The sequence below is a fragment of the Morone saxatilis genome, unplaced genomic scaffold (assembly GCF_004916995.1).
Source record: "Morone saxatilis isolate NCDOM2014 unplaced genomic scaffold, NCSU_SB_2.0 Contig18, whole genome shotgun sequence".
Lineage (NCBI taxonomy): Eukaryota > Metazoa > Chordata > Actinopteri > Moronidae > Morone > Morone saxatilis.
This window is the reverse complement of record NW_023339740.1, coordinates 8,319,935-8,339,794: the sequence shown is the minus strand read 5'-3', so window position 1 is coordinate 8,339,794 and position 19,860 is coordinate 8,319,935. Positions and strand designations below refer to the sequence as shown.

Here is a 19,860-nt window from a genome sequence, read left to right as displayed (position 1 = left end):
GGGGGGGGGGGGGGGGTGTGTGTGCATTACTGTGAGCCAAAGAGAAAACGAAGAAAAAGACAAAGAAGGCAAGCAAAAAAGCAGACGGTTCATCTGAACACACAAATAAATCAAAAAAACTGTAAACTCACCTTAGCACATAAAAAGGCTAATATTATTACTCTGCTCCCCTCACACACTTACTAAGATCCAAATACAGGAGGAACCATTGCTCATATACATTGCACTTGTCTTTTTTCCACTGTAGCCAAGTCAGAGGGTGCTACCCCACGCTCTCTTCTGCCTCACTGCCTCCAATAAAACAGGGTCAAACTTGTGTGGCGGCAACTTCAACTACCATTTGACCACGCTTCATTAAATGACTTCAAATATACCTTAACGTGCGCACATCCTCTGATGGGGGGCACAAAATATCTCACATTTTTTCAGCTCTCTGTGCACACACACAAATGAGACTGAGCCAGCAAACACAGACACACACGGACACTATATATTGTATGCATAACCCTATATAATGCTGTTGTAAAAGAACATGCCTAGATCATCCATAGCTTTTGTATATTTATTTTGGCAGGATGTGCTCTGTGTCTAAACAGGCGAGAGAAAAGGGGACAGTGCTAAATGATGAGCTTAGCTTATCTGTCCTCCCCTTGGTCTACATCTGGAGAGAATTCATCAGAGAAGCAACAGTAATTGTAAATGTCAGCCTCTGTGCTGCTTCCCATCAACTGGGTAGACTTCTATATTACTATATATGAAAGCAGTGACTGTTTATCAACATGTCTGGAATAGCCTCTTAAATACCATTGAAATAAAACAGCACTTCGTTGTCTGATATGAAGACTCGTATAAAGCACAGATGAACAATACATGTATGATTCAGATTGTTTTATCTCATGCAGTCAACTGGCAAATTTGATGTCTCTAAAGCTAACAGTGCAATTTCCAATCACAGACCAAATTTAGTGATCTGCTGTTTCACCTGTGCTGGAACATAAATTGATTATTTATCACATTATGTAGGTATGCTTGTTGTACCACTGCATCAGCACCTAACTTTTATAACTTAACTTAAATAACTCTTTCGATCATTTGTGTTTTGTGTTTGAACAAAGTCTAGTGTACACTATACACTATTAACACTCACCTGTCCCCAAGGTCCGACCTGCCAAGAGGCACATTCCTGCTGCTGGCACGTCTGCACAGACTCAGGTTTAGATGAGCCACAAAAGCCGTCGTCTAAACGGTCCTCACCAAACTGGCACCAGGTCTGGCGGTGCTTATAGCCTTTCCCGCACGTAACCAGGCACTGGAAGGAGAATATTTCATCAAAGATAAATATAAATACAATATATTACATTAGCACTGATTGTTACCAGGCATTGAGTTTGCTGGAATTCCAGTTCATGATAGAGGAAGATCACTTGGTGTCGTGGAAAGCAGGATATGCAGATTATAAAAACAAATGGCGGTTGGAAGAGACAAAAAGACAGGGCAAGAGTGTTTATTTATGTGTGAGTACAGTGCATATGTATACAGTGCAGTAGGTGTTTGTATTTAGCAGCACCACATGGGAGATCTGAAATATTCCTGGAATGCAGCCCAAAGCTTTGCAAGCACCTCGCTCTACAATGTGTAAACTGTACAGTAGTTAAGTACGATCTTACCCTGCAATCACAGATTTCCCAAGACTCACTATAGTGGAAGGAGGGGAGTGACTCTCCCAAAGCTGAGACATGCACAATCAACACTGGGATTTTATTTTTGACCCAGATCACTCCTGGCTTAAAACTACAGTATTTACAGTATAGTCTGTTTCTCTATACAATGACTAAACTCGGCTACATAAGCACTGGGAGGTCTTCTTCACAGATAAATGTATATCTGAAAGCCTTATGTCACTGTATACCACAATTGAAGCTCATATATGACATGGTCATCATTCCTTGCAATGTTTTCTGTTTATATGATTGGAAATTAAAGAGGAAATATTTATACATGTATATTTATATATGTACTATATATAATCTCCTTAATCAATTCACTTCCTTTATATGGAACACCGTATCTGTCCAGTAAATATCGGACTGGTCTTCCTCTAAGGGCAAAGAGAATTCAATTAGAGCTAAACTGACCTCAGACCAGTCGCCAGTCTTCCATTGTGGACAGAGGAATTCATTGCAGGGTTGGACGGTCAGCTTGTCCCTTTGACTGCATTTGCTTTCATCACCGCCAGCTTCGGCTGCCTTTCGACACACTGCCCCTCTACGGCGGGTGCCCCCACCACAGCTCTTGGAGCACTGTGGTACAAACGTTTCAACATCAGCAAGTGTAAACACATATATACAACCCATGATAAACTTTGACAAAACATCTGGATTATGCTCACATACAAACCCCCCACGCTTACTACAACAATCTTACCTCTGACCAAGGCGAGTACTCCCAGCCACCCGGGTTACAGTCCCCATGACAACCTTCCTTATCATCAGGTTTGTGCTGACCGCTACAGTAGCGGTCGTCAACCTTCTGGGTCTTGCCATCTGTACGGCTGATTTTGGCACAGTATATCTCCAGGGTACGATAACCCAGGCCACACTGGGCTGTGCACTCACTCTTACGAGCCACATGCCACCTGCATCAAGGGTGATAGAGCAAATCCTTGTCAGTCTTTTTAAGTGACTAAGTGAAGAAGACTTTTAGTACCTACATAAATCAGTTCATATAGGTTCTAAAAGTTGATTTAACTGGTACAAACCTGAGTTCACATTCAGTGTTGCATGGCTCAGTGATGACAGCAGGTCTAGCTGCACCGTGACACCTCTGGTCTGACACCACCACCCTGTCTGACTCTCTACTACAGAGAATCTTCCGCTTGCGCTCTCCTATGAAGACACAATGATGTAAGTTTGGACAGCAGGTAAATTTCAAAAGTCAAAAGTCTCTCTTACAGTTCCAAAACAAACAAAATATTTAGACTAAAAGCCACTTTTAAATAAATAGAACTTATTTCGCTCCCTGTGTATGTTTTTCCTTGATGAGAAAGACATGTGTGCAAAATTCACGACTACTGTTACAATCTAGGGTTTCATAACTTCACCCTTAAATGAAAATCCACTACCTTCCACTGCCTGACCTCAGCTTCTGTAAGATCCTGCAAGTAGTTAACTGAGTCGACGCAACAGCTTGCCCGAGTACAATATAGATCATCGTAGGGTAACAACGAATACCAGCAACAATGTGTGTGTGCCTCACCTTGGGTCTTGTGTTGTCATCTCTGCACTGAATCACAGTGCACAAACTTTACAGTAGGGGAGAGAGATTTAAACCTCATGTGGCTCCAGGAAATAGAGTCTCTATCAGTACCTCATGTTACCAAGTTTTGCAGCTCAGTGCTGTGAAAGCTTAGTGTGTCCCAGACTGCCAAAAAAAGCTGTATAAATCGGAAAATCAAAAGGTGCTGAGGGCATTACATGTTAGCTGTTTATCGTGCTGTGTGAATTCATTGGTTTCTCTTTGGAATTTACTGTTGGTTGTTCAAGCAGACCAGTGTCAAACATTGGAGAAGGAAACTCTGAGAAAAAGCATTTGAGTCATAACATAACAGGTTTTCGAGTTTACCTGCAATCCACCTCTGCACGCCCACATACTCCGACATATCTAGAGTCATGCCAAAGAAGGTAATCTGCCACAGCAGCATACTATGAACTCTAACTTTAATCACTTGTTCCAAACCTATATGTCTAGCATGAACCTGTCAAGTTTAGCCAGACAATCCTCTCTCTCCTATGCCTCTGGCTCAGTGGTTCCCACGTCTCCTCTCCCTGTTCCATCTCATCTTTACGCTCACCACACCATTTATCACTGACCACTCCCATCACCTCACTGTGCCAAGCTCTTGTGCCTCCCACTCACCTTGGCACAGGCGGCTGCACTCCTGCCAGGGCCCATAGGCATCCCAGAAGAACTGCTGAGGTTTGTCCTCTATGGGGATGTTAAAAGAGTACCTGACATCTGGGTTGTAAAGGTTCCCCACAGACAGCACCTGGGAAAAATGCAGGCAATGTGATATGCATTATAATACATTCAGAATATGGGTTTTTAACATTATGGATTGTCCACATACTTTCAAAGTAAAAGTAAAAACTTTTGGAAGTCAACCCTCTAGAAGCATTTAAGTTCCTGCAGTGGCACAGTTTCACTCATGCCACTGCTTTTAAACCAGTTTAGTTTTGCTTCACCTGCAAGAACAGGTTTACCTGGACAATGATCTCCTCCTCGATGCGGTCAGTACAGTTGATTCTCTCAATGACATGGTCAGAACCACTGTATTCGATGACAGCACTTCCTACTTTGATTTCCCTTTTGAACATGCTGACCACAAACTCTCCATTAAGCAGGAACTCTCCACGGCTATTTGATATGGCTGCAGGGAGACAGAAAACAACACTCACTCACTGTGCTTGATCCCACTGACACACAGAGCCAGAATGAGCCATTCTCAATTTAAGTTCAAACTATCTTTGCTTAATTGGCACAAGACAACTGCAGAAAGTTACTGTTCTTATGACACTAACTAGTTACAGAAGGAAAAAAAATTGCTTGCTTTTACAGTTCAGCAACACAGTGGCTAATGTTTTTATTTGCAGTAAAGCACATGCAGTAGGCAGCAGTAAAGCCTTATGGGGTAAAATAATCCTCCATTCCTGGAGAAGTCCCATCCAAGGGCATCCTGTTCTGCTCAACAGCCAGTCTGCTGCACTCATTCACCCTAATGCGATTATGGAGCTAATTTCCTGCCTTTACTTTCCTCGTCATTTCACACATTACACTAATATGACCGCGGAGAGCATTCCGGCAAAATCATCTCCACTTTGGGCCCCTAATGACTGTGCCAATAAACAAATACATATAAATACACACACGCAATAAAAGGATGACTGAACTGAAAAACCATGTTCAAAAGTTTCCACGCTGATATATAATCAAGCATACAGGCAAACAAACACACACACATACACACACACACACATAATAAAACACACACAACAATGACAACAGCAATATGCAGACATTTACACACCACACATGCAGACCCACACTTGCTGACCTTGATGGAATGGTAGCCAGAGGGCTATCTGAGCTCAGGTATTAGCACGCTTGTGCCAACAAGACATGTACACTAAAAGCAGCCAAAGCAGCCGTATCCAGGCTGACAGACAGGCATATGGTACAGAAAGACACACATTTATAGAACCAAAGAAAATATACACCTTCACATTTACACACTCGAGACACAAATGTTTATAAACCAACTGACCTTGCAGGAATGGTACCCAGAGGCCTAGTTCTGGCTCATTAATATGTACCATACACACTATATGCCAAGACCTCAGGTCTGCAGTACATGACTTTACACTTAAAGCTGAACACCGTCATTCACATAGACAATCAGGCACACAGACAAAACAAAACATGCAGGCCAAAGTAGACGCCTTCAACCGCACATTGCTTCTGGAATGAGTGTAAACAGTATTATCTCAAATGTAGAAATACAATGAAAATATTAACAGTAGTTTATTTTAAACAAAATGTTGGATGTCTTACCGAGGTAGTTGTCATCCTCCGGTTTCCCTGAGTAGCTGTGTTGACGCACATCTATATTTGTAGCACCACTGGGTATTCGCACAACTTCATTATAGCCTGCAAATGACATCAATAGTGGGTTTAGATCATTAGTACAGTGAGTTCTGTGCTTACGCTGACAAATGAGCCATTCCGTCAGTGCTATTCAGTTTGGTGACTGTACATGTACAAGTACATGTAAAAATATGTTGATGCAATATAACATGAGCTGCTGACGTTTATACTCACTGAAAGTGAAACGATACTATAATGAAACAGGCTGTAGCTCACCATAGCGGACAATGTTGAAGGTGCCTGCCACAGTTTTGCAGGAAGAGTTGTCACCTCCGCACACACCACACTTGTCCCTCCTGGCTTTAGAGTTCAATACATGGTCACAGCCGGCTTGCTGCTCAGTAAATAGGTATAAGGGAGGGATAAAGAAAATATAAAATAAGAAAATGCCTGGATTAAAATAAAAGGTAGCAGGAAGAAAGGTACAAAATGAGAGAAAGTGGAAGAGAAGTTTTAAAAGCAAGAGAGGATGGAGGATAAAGGATGTGCAGATAACATTACATGACAATGCACTGGTAGGCCACAAAAATAGGGATCAGACTGATTTTTCAGAAGAAAATAAAGACTTTCTTCAGCCAACACTCTTTAATTCAGTTACTTGGCAGGAATTCAACATATCAATGTTAACATGTTTTCTACTTGGCCATTACTTGTTTATTTCCTGATGAAATGCAGATCATGAAAGAAAGAATCAAACCCAGTGACCCTTAAAATAGTTGCATAAAAACTGATTGAGTTGTGTCCATATCACTGACACCCATCTGAAATACATTTCCTTCAAAAACCACACTGAAAATTACATGAGCTGGTCTGCTTGTAATTGGTTATAGCAAGAGACATCTTTGATTTTCTATGAAGGGATGAAGAGCTTAGCTTTAATGCCACAGCATGGATCAAAATCCACTTGCCAAGGCCAGGAAGGCAACTTTCTGAACCACAATCTAACCAAAACACTGTGTGTGGTTTCAAGTGTACACAGAACAACCCACTGCTTCTTTCAAGCAGAATATTGATGTGTATAGTATGTTAGTAATCAAGCTTTCAAACTAAAACTCAATCTGTCACAGGTTTGAGGCAACAAACATCTGGTTTGGCAAACGATGGAAATTCTCTAAAAATATAGAAATGATTATATCTGCTCCACACAGTAACTGTGTGCAAGAATGGTCACTGTTAGAAGCTATAGCCATGATAACAAAATGAACTACACATATCCATTTGAACCATGCAGCTGAGTGTTTTAAAGTTAATAAGAACCTTACCCGGCACAGGCCCTGGACACAGATGTCGTTGGTATCGGGTCCACACGGTGTGCCATCAATAACCCTGTCCCTGAGCTGATAGTAGGCCGTACTGCCTGCCACCCTGCAGAACAGCTTACACCTGTCTTTCATTAGGACTGAGAGGAGACAGAGACAGAAACGTAATACCAACAGATGTCAATGCATGAGTGAAACAGGGTTGACAAAAGGAGCAAGCAGAAAAAAAGATTCTTACTTCCGCTGTACTTGGGCACCCAGCGAACATTAGGAGGTAGACCGTTGATGTTGAAATGCCTGCCATCGAAAGCCGCACATTGCTCCTCCCTGAAGTCCTTCTTCTGCTTTGAGCAGGGTTCAGAGTTACAGGAACGAAACTTCATTCGGCGTCCCACACAATACATTCCTCCATTCCTTGGCCTGAAAGCAAGATTGAGGAAATGAATCATTGTTTGAATTTAGTAAATATCCTAGGTAGAAGATTTAGTAAGCATCCTCCCCCCATTCCCCTACAGATTCAAACATTCATCTATCTGCCCATTTTCCTTTTCGCCTTACTGCCCACCATCACACGCCTACAGTATGTCAGTGGCATTGTTGTTAGTTTCAAACTCATTTGTATCATACCCCATTCGTTTTTTTATCTGTCCTTTAAACCATGATGAATGACTTCAAGGAGACTCTGATCTCTTTATTTACCATGAAACAACCCTGTAAGATCTGCCATCAGACGGCCTGTCTTGATGAACACTAGCTATGGAAAGAATTCCCTTAAGGAGGCTTGATCTATGCAACATTGACTTTGGCAGCTAAGATGGAGACAAGGTCCAGTAGGCATGCATGACTACAAAGAGACGGACTGCTCACACGGGTCGGTTGCATTCGCGCACGGCGATCTTGATGCCCCCGCCGCATGTCCGTGAACAGGTACCAAAAGGACTCCAAACTCCCCACGCCCCCTCCACAGGTGTGGCGTCATGCTCTTTGGCTATACACAGGCCGTGTTTGCAGTGCTGCAATGAGAGATGCACAGAAAAGACAGAAGTCAGATAAATGAAAGAATAGGATCAGAGGGAGAGAATGAGGTCAGTGAGTGAAAGAAAAATAGGAGTAAGATAGAGAAGGTCAAAAAGGGCGAGGAGCAGACAGAGTGAGCACATGAAATCTTATCCACGGAACTGGCAACACATCTATCTGCTCTCTTGTGCTTTGATGCTAATCTGGGAGAAATTATACAGTGAAGCAAATGGAAAAAAGAGGAACCAAAAAAGACTTTTCATGGCTGGGTCTGGCTGGACAGAAGACAAGAAAACATCACGCACATAGTCAATAAATATATCTCAGCTTATACCAGGAGGATGATCTTACATTGTTTATCAAACAGACTGCAGTTTAAGTGTTTAATGTGGTGCACACTGGCATGGCATGGGATGAGGAGATGTTGGTGTAAACATGAAAAGGTTTTAACATGTGTGTGTGTGTGTGTGGCTTTCATGTTTTTAGTCTTAGTAGCAGGAAGTGAGGGGTTAGTGAGAAAGTCATAATTAAAAGCTTAACTAAGGCAGTTGTGAAGAAACCTCCATCATTTAATCATTTACAACTTCACACCACCTACTTACATGGCTTCCATATTCAATTACTCGAGTTTACATATGTGTCAATGGGGAGTTCACTTTTGGCAAGTTTTCGGAAACTTGTTGTCATATTGCACTCTGGATTAACACGTCTGTGAATAATTTTATGGTTGTATCACTGGAAAATTTGTAAGATCAAAACAAGGAAATGCGGTGAGGATTGTCAGATCATAACCCAGAACCATATGAGTATTAAACCCTAATGTAATGGATGAAAATGTGGCAAGCCAATGTGTTAAAGTCACTTCACATATTTTTCCCCTTCACACATTCATCCCAGGCTTTTGCTTATTAACAGCGCCTCTCTCTTAGCATCTGTCCTCATTTTCACATGACACTTACCTTTCCAGGGGAGCAGTCAGTGCCGTCTGCCCATGGCATGTGCTGGGTCCTGCAGCCCCGTTGGGCACCCTCTGGACTGGTGCACCACAGCCTCCGACACTGGGTCTAAGAAACACACACACGCGCGCGCGCGCACACACACACACACACACACACACACAAACAGTGTTATCCCTGAGATTCCAGAAAAAAAACAGTTAGAGAATCAGAGCAAGACATAACATAACACACGTCATGTTAAATAACTTCACTGTAGATAACTTAAAATATGGACATCCGTAGGCAGAGATCCAATTAATCACACATTATAAAACATTATGCCAGAAGGTGACTCCGTACAGTAAGTTTGATCTCATTTGCCAGGTGTTTCTCAGTGTCTTACATGACCTTTCTGTATGGGTGGAGAATATAAGCCAAACTATTTCACAGTGCTTGAGGGGGTCAAAAATATTTCTGAGACATTTCTGCAGAATTCAATTCAAATTCAAAAAGTTAAATATACAGCCCGATGGTTCTAAAGTGATGATTCGAGCCTGATTCCACCTTTCCTCATATTCATGTTTAAGGGGTCATTAACAGGCTTGATCAGTGCTGAGATATCATGTCTTATATATTCATTACATTTGTTTTTGTTTGCTTCTACCTAAGAACTATCAGTATGTCGTTAAATAAAGCGAGTGACTTTAAAGGCTTCAAACTCAGCTGGGAACTTCTGCAGCACATGATCATAACACAAGAGGTTTCCCTCAGAGACCCATGTGTGCAACATGACAGTTTACATACGCACACCAACTCCACTTACCATATAAGGGCACACCTGCGTTCCCGGCCCAAATATCAATTCACACTGTTTATTGACATTGTATATCCGTCCAGGCAGCTGCTGCGAGAGACTGTACGGCCTAGAAACGGGCTCGTCAAGCAAGCACTCACCATATCCTGTGCTATTAAGAAATAAAAATAAAATGACTTAAAGAAAAAGAGGGAAAAACACGAGACACAAACAGACAGAAAACACACTCAGTACAGCCGGAGAGGTAATTTTTCTGTACATGTATAGAACCCTACTGTACACACAGTAGGGGCTGACAGACGTGTTTATATTCTGTCAGCTATATGTAGTAAGTGGTGGTGATCTCAAGGGTTGGGGGAGCTTTTGATGGTTGGGTTTAGGGAAAGGTATTTTGGATAGTTTCCAGATACTATCCCATTTACTCTACAGTAGGAGATCCCTGTTCATTCAGCCCAGAGAAATTATGACATTTTATTGGCATTTCTGCCTTTTCTGCCAAAAGTGGGATGAAAAGCATGCATACTCTGTGTATGTGTTTGTATATTTAAGGAAACATATTAGTGAAATCTCTGTAATAGTTTTTTCTACATAAAGCATTCCCAAAGGATATTTGGCCAGAGATAAAAAAAAGAATTAAGTCTCACAAGTTAAAATGTACACTTTTTCCTTACTACATTGCATATCCTGTTAATTTCAGTCTGTTTCAGTTGTTCAAAATAAAACATTTTCTACATAATCTAATCCCCATGCATGTTTGGAACAATCTTGAAGAAAAAGAGTGTGACATACTCGAGGAACTCTGTGATGTACTTCCTGCTACACTTGGACCACATCCAAGGGTTTGTGTTGTAGTTAAGTGTGGGAGCCATCACATGTTGTTGAATCTTAACTCCGTCCTCCTTACACTTGTTACTGTCGTCATGAGGCATGTTGAACCTAGCAGAGAAAACAGAACAACAGGTTAAGGTATCATAAAAACGTTTCATTAATAAGAGAAGTAATAATTCTGTTTGTTGTAGTTCATGTCATGCAGATGCACAGCTCTGTAAAGCCACTGTTTGGCTGAGATGAATGAAACAAAAACCAGTAATATGGTGATAAATGCCAATATATTTCTTCTGGCTGGGACATAAAAATTTTCATTTGTTGTTACTCAAACCGACATTGACGAGGCTCCAAACACAAAAATAGTTGTTTTTTGTGCTTCACTGTGTTTAATTTGTTTGGCCACATGTTTTAAATCTAAACATTGATTCAATATTTTTACTGTCACTGTGTTATTGGCTTTGAGAAACCCATTCAATGCTGCAGTTAAAAAATAATGAAGAGCGTGTGTATTGTCTGTCTGTGGGGAGTTGGGAAGGAAACCAGCATATATTAAATTATATAATATATGTAACATTGGGACACCAGACAAAGCAGAAAAATGTATATGTGAAAATCCGAGCACAGTGAGTATAAGAGAAGCATTCAAGCTCCTGCAGGGTGAACAAATAGGATCCCGGCTGGTGCTAGACAGGTACAGCACCACACTGCACGCAGCCCTCCCTGTGAGCTACTCAGCTCCCCACCTGACAGGTACCATACAACACTGAGCTCGGGGGCTAAGCAGTCGTCAAGCAGGTTGTCACAGCTTGATGCGGATAAACGTGGAATTGAACAATCACACCTTTTGTTTGGTTGTTAGAAGCAGCATTTGTTAGAGATGATGGGGGGGTTAAGGTTCGTAACAGTCTCCACTGTAGAAGGCTCACACCCCCACCCCTCTCCAGCTCTGGCTGACTCAGGACGCTGGACAATGCAGAGTTTGCTGAAGGGAAGCGGCCAACAACCAGTGGTTTTGCTTAAATTCTGAGAATCCAATTTAGTGACTCTTTTCTCTCTCTTTTTCCTCTCAAGATGAAAGGTGGGCAAAAATGAGGAGCTGTGATCAGAAACACACACAAGCATCAGAAAATACTGGGAAAAAGAAAAGGAATGTACGGCTGTTGTGCTGTCCAAATATGCAACATTCCTTGAAGCCCATCTGCTGATTTTTAAAGCTCTACCAACAGGGTCCCAAGAAGGTTTGACTTCTTCAAATGTTTGATCCATGAGTATATTTAACAGCAAATTAAAGAATTTTGGAGATTAAGACTTGTTGAGCTGTATTCAGGCTTGATTAACTGTTTTCAAATTTTCCTATGGCCTCTTTTGTTTGTATTTAACACCTTAATATCTCAATGAAATACACAGAAGCAAATGTACACGCGTATTTTACACAAGCGCAATTTATTGTTTTAAATGAGTCCAAAACTTTCACGTAGCAGGAGAGTGACATTACTTTAGGTAAACAATCAGTAAAAAAAACGCTGTGCTTACACATGGCCAAGTTCATGGGCGATGGTGAATGCAGTGCTAAGTCCATTGTCCTCGCTGATGCTGCAGCTCCTGTATGGATCACACACCGTCCCCAACTCTGCAAGTCCTTAAAAACAAGAAAAAAAAGACTCACTTCAGTTTTCACCATTATAGTCCACCATTACAATGTCCCATTCACCATCATCAGCATGTGATGTACAGCATATATTAGATTGGCGCTTTAAGTCTTTTTCACCTACCTAAGGTGTCACACTTATCCCTTGCTCTGCAGATGTCCTGCCTGTGTTAAAGACACAGATAATGGGTCATGGTCAATGGAACTGTACAAAACACTTCCCCAACCTTCAGGGGACCCTCATTATTTGGGTTAATTTTCAGCAGCTCCATTCATCGGGCATCTGGACCCCATTTGATCTATGCCTTTGATTCTCTAAGAATTTATACTTACTACAATGTTATTTGTCTAAAACCTAAAAACCTGTATATACCATACGCAGCAAACAAATTGATATATGTCTTGCACCTGGTGATTAGGATGGCAGTGTCATGATGGGAATGGTGGTTATCATCCAGGATGTTCTGGCTCTGCTGCCAGATGCAGAAGTTCTTTAAAGTGGTCTGTGCATTAAATGAAATGACTGGACCATCCTGGAAAACATACAAAGAGAAATAATAAGAAGGTATGATTTCATTGATAAGTATTCACACCACATACTTGTTGCAAGTGTGCAAGTATGGAGATTAAAACAAACTTAGCAGTCTTACCAGCTCATTGTTTATTATGACTAACTTTACAATCACAATGTTAATCAGGTTGCCAATGCTGGGATCCTTGTAGATGGAAGATACCTGAAGACAAGAAACAAAACATGAAGTCACCTCTAAACATTTTGATGATATCTGTTAATATTAGAATCAATATGTTATAGTATTTTCAGTAACTTAACCCAGCTGAAATGTGACACAACATATTTCCTGGTTCCTCTATCATTGACTGCCTGCGGTTTCAAGCAAGTACCGGGGAATTTGGTTGATTGGAAGATCAAGTTGAAAATGGCCCGAGCCCCTGTGGGGAAGGCAGCCTTTGCCAAGATCAGAATATAGGTCATCTCAGCCTCCCCCTGAGGACTGTCGGCCCCAGGCGCCTGCAGAACTTGGTATTTGAAGTGGCCCAGAGTATGCGGTCTATGTGACATACCTGAGCTTATTTTTAACATTCATCAAAGCTGTCAGGCAGACTCTACCTCAAGCTGCCCTCTCTTCCCCCTGGCCGTTTGAAAGTGGTGTTTACCCCTGCCCTAGGCTGCCCTTTTCCCTCCCACGGCCCTCCTCCAAAAGGCTGGCTGACTGACTTTCAGCACGAAACAGCGCAGGAGAACAGGTACATATATTTAGTGCACATATATGCACACTTGAAGCTACTTTCGGTCCATATATGTGCATAGTACATAGACACATAAACATACTTCCATCTCCCTCCAACCCGCCAAACATTCTCTACTAGCAGCCATGAAGCAAATTAACAGAGCAGAACTTACTATGGACATTAATGTGAGTATGTAGTGCTGTAGGTTGCTGCCGTGATGCTCCACCATTTTGCTGTCGGCCACCAGCATGACTTCAACAAAGCGCGGGTAGGAGAGGAAGCGCTTTGATCTCCTGTGAGGTCCTGAGTCACCGCTGCTATCATTTGATGGTCTAGCGCTAGCACCGCCGCTCTCTGATCTGAGCAAAGCATCGCTGGCCAGGCCAGCACTCAGTGACTCCACGTCATTGAATATACCAGCACTGACCACAGGGGCTGCATTTGACGCGGCGGTCACCCCAGCCACCGGTCTTCTCTTAAGCTTGTGTCTCTTATGTCTTTGTTTGTGTCCTGGAGAGAAGTCAGAAGCAACGAAGCATGAGTAAATATTCAAAGATGGAGGGATGATGGGAAATACATTCAGTCATAAACAGACAAAGTATGAATCAGTGTTTGTTGTGACAATGTGTTTACAATTAAGCTAAAGTTTTGGTTTATGTATTTAAAGGTGGAGATGCATGAACAAGTGGGCATTGTTAAAATATGTTGCTGCCTCTTTCTCTCCTTTGTTTATTGTTGCTTAAAGAGTGGGTTGACAAATGAACACTGCCTGGAATGCCTTTTATTTCTCTCTCCCTCCTCTTTGAGAAGAGGGGAGAGAGGAGGGCAAAGAGTTCAGGCTAGGTAAACCTGGCACCCTGCCATAAAAAAATGGAGCACAAACTGCAGTGCACACACCAAAAGAAGGCAGTTTAACAGCTGAGCAGCAAATGTTCTCCACACTGAGGGGAATTAAGTCTGATTTTAATCATGACACGGCAGCAAAACTGCTGAATTTGTTTTATCATTACATGCAAATCAGCCTTTCTGGACCACCAGCAGTGCATCACCACCCAAATAACAGTGAGCCTGATTACAGCATAAGAGTGGATCTACTTTCAGTATACATTATTTACGACTCAGATCAAAGGAGAACAATTTGCTATACTTCAAAACCTACTAGGTAACAATGGAACTTTGTACAAGGATGAATCATTCTTGGCCAAAAATGGCTCTGAGTCAACTTTATGTTCCTCTAGGCTATGATATCACACACGCATACTGTATTACAAAACGGGCCACAAGAGAAACACACACACAAAAATACGAAGGACGAGAGCACACACACACTTTTATATACACAGTTAAACCAAACATCTGCAGAAAGCTGTCCAACAGATAAAGAGAAAATATTTCCAGATTTATTTTTATAGGTTTGATTATTTGACAGTTTCAAGTTGGCATGACTTTGCTATCGGACAATTTACACTGCATGTTCATGGCAGTGGGTCTACCCAACTTTCTTATCAAAGAGGCAGAGGAAGTACAAGAGTCAACAGGAAGTTCAGCCAGTAAACTGAGATGGGATGATACAAGGGTGAACTTCCAAATGATTTTTTCTGTGTGAGAGTTGGAAAGCTTCCTCAGTCACTACTGTGCTGCAGCTGTTGGCACTGCACTGTGCAGGCTACGACATGAGAGCCCAGATAGCTTCACACCAAACGTTCACTTTAATTCTGTCATTATGCTTCTGTTTGTGGCCCAATGATGGAGAAAATGTCCAAATGATATAGTGCCATTTTATGACTATAGCACAATAAACAGCACATAACAACTGAATGGTTGACGATATTCAGCAATATCAATCAATCATAATTTTCATTATTTCTATTTCCCATTGGTCTATGATTTCACAATAAAAAATCCAGCCCTTCAGAGCCATTTTCTTTGTTTTAATCTTTGCCTTTCAAAATCCCCCTCAATATCCAAACACACTCAAAGGTTTTGCTTGTATTCAACCAGATAAGCCTTCATCATGATTAATATGAATGAATAAGCTCAGTTATTATCTTAGACTTTGGTTTGGTAACACGGTGTTTAAAAATTTAAACGGTCACATAACACATGCCACGTGGTGACGCACAACGTTAAATTCTCTTGCTTCCCAATCAGCCTTAACATGCAAATGGAGCCAACAACATACAAACAGTTCTTTTACACACTATAAGCCCTCCTGCGGAGGCCCATGCTTCATTCATTCATTCAGGCTCAGACGCAGCAGTATGCTGATTAGCGAGAAAGAGGACACTGGGTAATGGTTGACTGGGGCAGATATTTAAGTCAGCTCATTGGCAGAGCACCTCGGTGCTCTACGGTATACAACTGTATGTGCAACACCAGTTGCACATACAGTAGTATACTGTATATATTTGTGACCCTTTGTCTATGTACATTGCATGCATGCACATCCATCGTGTAATACACCATACCTGAAGTGTCACAAGCTGAGTTTTCCCCAGATGTCTGTTGTTTCTTGGGTGCACTCTTCCTGTATACAACATGAGGTTTTGTGTGTTCCTCTTCATAGTGTTCCCCTTGATAGCTGTGTAGGGGCTCCACAAAATACTCCCCTTCTGGAGACCTGAAAGTGCCAAGCTGGGTAGCAGAAAACAATGCAGAGCAGTTACTCTCCATCCATCCATCGTCTGTAAATGCTCATTCCTTTTCAGCAACAACATGTGCAAACATGGGGAGAACTTGCAAAATCTACACAGACAGGACCATGGGGAATATATAGTTTAAAAAATCAGTGAGCCACCATACAACTCTAATGCAATGTATGTTTTACTTAAATATTTATAGCACTTATAGCAGGAATGTGACTCATGCACTATTCATTAAAGAAAATAAGCAATGCTGAAACCCAAGGGCTTTCATAAATTTGCATGCATGTAAGAATGGTCCTAAAACATGAGGAAAGGGATAATAGTGAGATATGCGATGCCTATCAGGTAAACAGTGAGACTGTATGTTCTTGGCAAGCGTACTGAAAGCCTTGTTATATGTATTTCACATGGCACGTTTAGTGTGAATTTCTGACTTGGAGGTCTACGATGTTTTAGATAAGGTACATGCCAACCCAAGCACATTTCACTTGTTGTTCAATGGCTGTGGAGAATCATCATGGCAGCCGTCTGGGCTTATACAAGTTTGGCACAATTATGTTTGGCACAAGTCATATTTATAATCCCTGATAATAAAGTATGAAGTACGGAATTCTCGTGCATGTGCAAAAAATTGCAGGTGGGTGGACTGTTCTTCAGCTAGGGGGAATGAGGAGAAGCTTCTTGCAAGACACTAGTTCTATAACTATGCTAGGAACTGCACTTTGATTGACCTGGGAGCTGGCAGGGCAAAAGGGAATCTCCTCTGAGTTTCCCTGCAAGAAAACAAGTGCATTATTTTAGGATGCACAGAAATAAAATGCAATTGTGGCGACCAGCAGTATTGCCTGTTTTAGAATGAATGTGCCCTCAGAGGTCTTGAATAAATAATAAAAGATGCTCCATAAATGTCAGCTCAACTCCCTAAAGCGCTCTACAGAGCGGAGCTTTCAGAGCATTGTTCATTTGATTTATCATTTGGGAAGAAATTGACCCCTTACTCATATCTGTCACCTCACTGTGGTTTTTATGGATAAACTCAACGTGCACTTTTGCTCCCCTCCAAAACTCATGCTTCAGCTAGCCTGAGAGTGGGACCAATTTGTGATGACGTCAGTACCACCCATACTAGCGTGCGTAAAGACGTCACCGACAACCGGGAGAACACAGAGAGACATGGAAGTAAGATAGAGCGTTCATTAAACTTGACCATAGGCAATGGACTTGGGACTCTCGCAAGTCAGCATAGTTCATTAGTTTGAGTTATTTAGTCTCTTGAAGCACCTGATCTTACTACACATAAAAGCTTTAATAAATAATTTAGTTATTCTTTAAATTGTTTTCAAAATCAGCTTCAGCTTCACTTAATTGTGACCAAAATATACAACTTTGTATTCTTCACTGGAGCATGCGCAGTTTTGTATTCTTCCCCAGATAAAAAAAAACATGTTTAAAAACGCAATAGTGTGCGACTGATTAAGTTTCATATTTACACGATCAATACAAAAAGCAGGTTCGGCGCAAAGTTTGCGCAAAAGTTCAAAATTGTAATTTTAAAAAATTTTTCTAAGGCAGTGGTGAGGCAGCTTTTCAAGTCTTGTATAAGCAATAATGGCCCCTAAATACCCATGGTGGAAAAGTAAAACACCCGGTCGTAAAGTCATCACATGCACAGCGAGTCTAACCGTGCGTAAAAACTCACCAGTCCGGAGCACAAACTGATGACCGCGGCATGTTCTGCTTGTGCATTTACATGTCCCTTATAGAAGCAGTGCCTTAACTCCGTGTCCTCCTCCTCCTCCTCCTCCTCTAGCTCCCCATCTGTTGCAAAATCCGTTATGTTATCTCCTCTGGGTACTCCAAGTACTGTCACAGTATAGAGAGGTGCGATAAATCCCGAATCCAGCGTGAGGTTGAGGTGATAATTCTGTCCGAAAGCAGATATTCTGTAGTGGATATTTGGCGAGGCCCAGTGATCCGTAGTATTGCCGGTGCTCTCGTCCAAACTTCGTCTTTTCCTCTTGAAGTGCACACTGGTTGGAAACTTGTCACCGGCTTCATTCACTCGCACCGGTGTTACAATCTCATAAGCGGCGATCTCCTCTTTTACTGGGGAATAAAGACAGAAGAATAATAATGCAATTAAGAAATGAGAAGAATCCCAACACCACCAGTACCAATCAAACAGCCAAGATCTGTTCATCGATAGAATATGGTTTGCATATAGATGTCTCCTTTCTTGAAAAAACAGTTTTACAGCATTGCAAGGAAATGATAATCAGTCAGTGAACTTTAGGTACTAGAAAGCGCTGCAACTCATGTGCTTGGCTGAATTCAAAACTCATTCATTCTGCGCCCTCCGTTTTAGAAAATAACTCCATGCGGGGGGAAAATGCTGGGGGTTGTCAGAGCATACTTTACCTGTGCTTGAATTCAAAAACAATGTCCCCGTAGATGCGACCACATTCAAGAAATCAGGGAATAGTAGGAACCCCAATCCCCAGAAGAGCACATGCATGATTGTCCACGTTCAGAGGAGAGCGGCAGCCTGTATTCCTGTAGTAATACTGTATTCCTCCGGTCACTCCGGGCTTTCCGCCTCCGGTCCGCCTGCCACATCCAATTTTATTATCCTCGACTCTTGAGTAGATGGTCTCTGGCCGGTGAAACACACTGCTGGGACGTGAGCGCTTCGCGGATTCCCTGGCGAACATGCATACTGCAGAGAGGGGTGGGCTGCTCAAACAGTCAAACTGCGATGGGCTCCGTTGCAAGCCTGTGCACCAGCTTTCTCCACTGCTAGGGGCGGGATCGGCCAGGCAAGGTACACTGGTGCTACAAAGCCACTCCCGTTATATACTGTGGTGACAGGAGTGGTCGCGTATGTGCACTTGGGATGATGTGATATGATCAGTGACTGTGTTTGGGCCAGCCTATACAGGGTCCATACTCAAGGCCCCCAGTGACCAAAAAAAAGTGCCCCAATTAACTGACTTCATGATTTATGAGGTGATTCAATTGTAAATTTCTATTTATTATAGACATTGACACACTCGAGTACTTCCAATAGCTTTGGGTTAATCAGGGTTTTTTTTGGTTGGGGGGGGGGGGCAGTTGCACAGAACAGATTGGTGACCATGACAGTGAGGTGGGGCCCATAGGAAATGCCTGCCCTGGGGCCACAAGCGAGATAATCTGGGCATGGCTGTATACTTAGAAGTTCATGGGATCACAGAGTGACAAAATGCAAACTGGCAAGCAGCGTAGCCATATACAGTAGTGATTTGAGGTCTTAAGTAGGTGCTGGAAACGGTATTGTGTAGGGATAATGGTAATGGTTTTATGAGCTATAGTCTCCTCAGCAGAACAATGCTACAGGCTGTATGGGAGCCTTTGTAGGTGCCTTTGTAATGTGGAGGATCAAAGAGAGGGGTATCCAGTCACAGTCTCCTGCCTCATTCATACACCCCTCCCACCCCACATACACAGACAGAACACACAACTTGTTCTGTTAACTTCTTCTACTATATATTTCAAATTGGCTTAATGCATTAAAGCCAGACTGATAAAATATCTATTAGCTCATCGCAGACATATCAGTTTCATTGTATATGTCGGACAGGACAGAAATGCCAAAAATATGTTTGAGGGAATTCAGAAACAGTGTCGCCATTGCAAAGTTCGTCCACCAGAGACCACTGAGAAGTTTGGTTTTAAACAGCAAAATGTTCCGCTCAGTACACATTATGGTAACAGATAATTT

General features: G+C 42.0%; 1 protein-coding gene across 1 annotated transcript in view; it reads right to left on the bottom strand.

Moving 5' to 3' along the window:
* The window catches only part of LOC118328316 (A disintegrin and metalloproteinase with thrombospondin motifs 9-like), a gene marked incomplete in the record, with an annotated part of 34,352 nt that extends 15,451 nt beyond the window's left edge, over positions 1-18,901 (bottom strand). Inside the window, 22 exon segments of the mRNA XM_035661985.1 lie at positions 1,148-1,309; positions 2,136-2,300; positions 2,425-2,635; positions 2,759-2,885; positions 3,916-4,045; positions 4,260-4,426; positions 5,608-5,703; positions 5,917-6,034; positions 6,963-7,099; positions 7,198-7,379; positions 7,827-7,972; positions 8,936-9,040; positions 9,738-9,879; positions 10,518-10,664; positions 12,090-12,195; positions 12,329-12,369; positions 12,613-12,737; positions 12,855-12,938; positions 13,628-13,965; positions 15,924-16,089; positions 17,800-18,206; positions 18,519-18,901. Of these exon segments, the coding sequence (XP_035517878.1) occupies positions 1,148-1,309; positions 2,136-2,300; positions 2,425-2,635; positions 2,759-2,885; positions 3,916-4,045; positions 4,260-4,426; positions 5,608-5,703; positions 5,917-6,034; positions 6,963-7,099; positions 7,198-7,379; positions 7,827-7,972; positions 8,936-9,040; positions 9,738-9,879; positions 10,518-10,664; positions 12,090-12,195; positions 12,329-12,369; positions 12,613-12,737; positions 12,855-12,938; positions 13,628-13,965; positions 15,924-16,089; positions 17,800-18,206; positions 18,519-18,615 (3,399 nt within the window).
* Between the last annotated feature and the right edge of the window lie 959 nt (positions 18,902-19,860).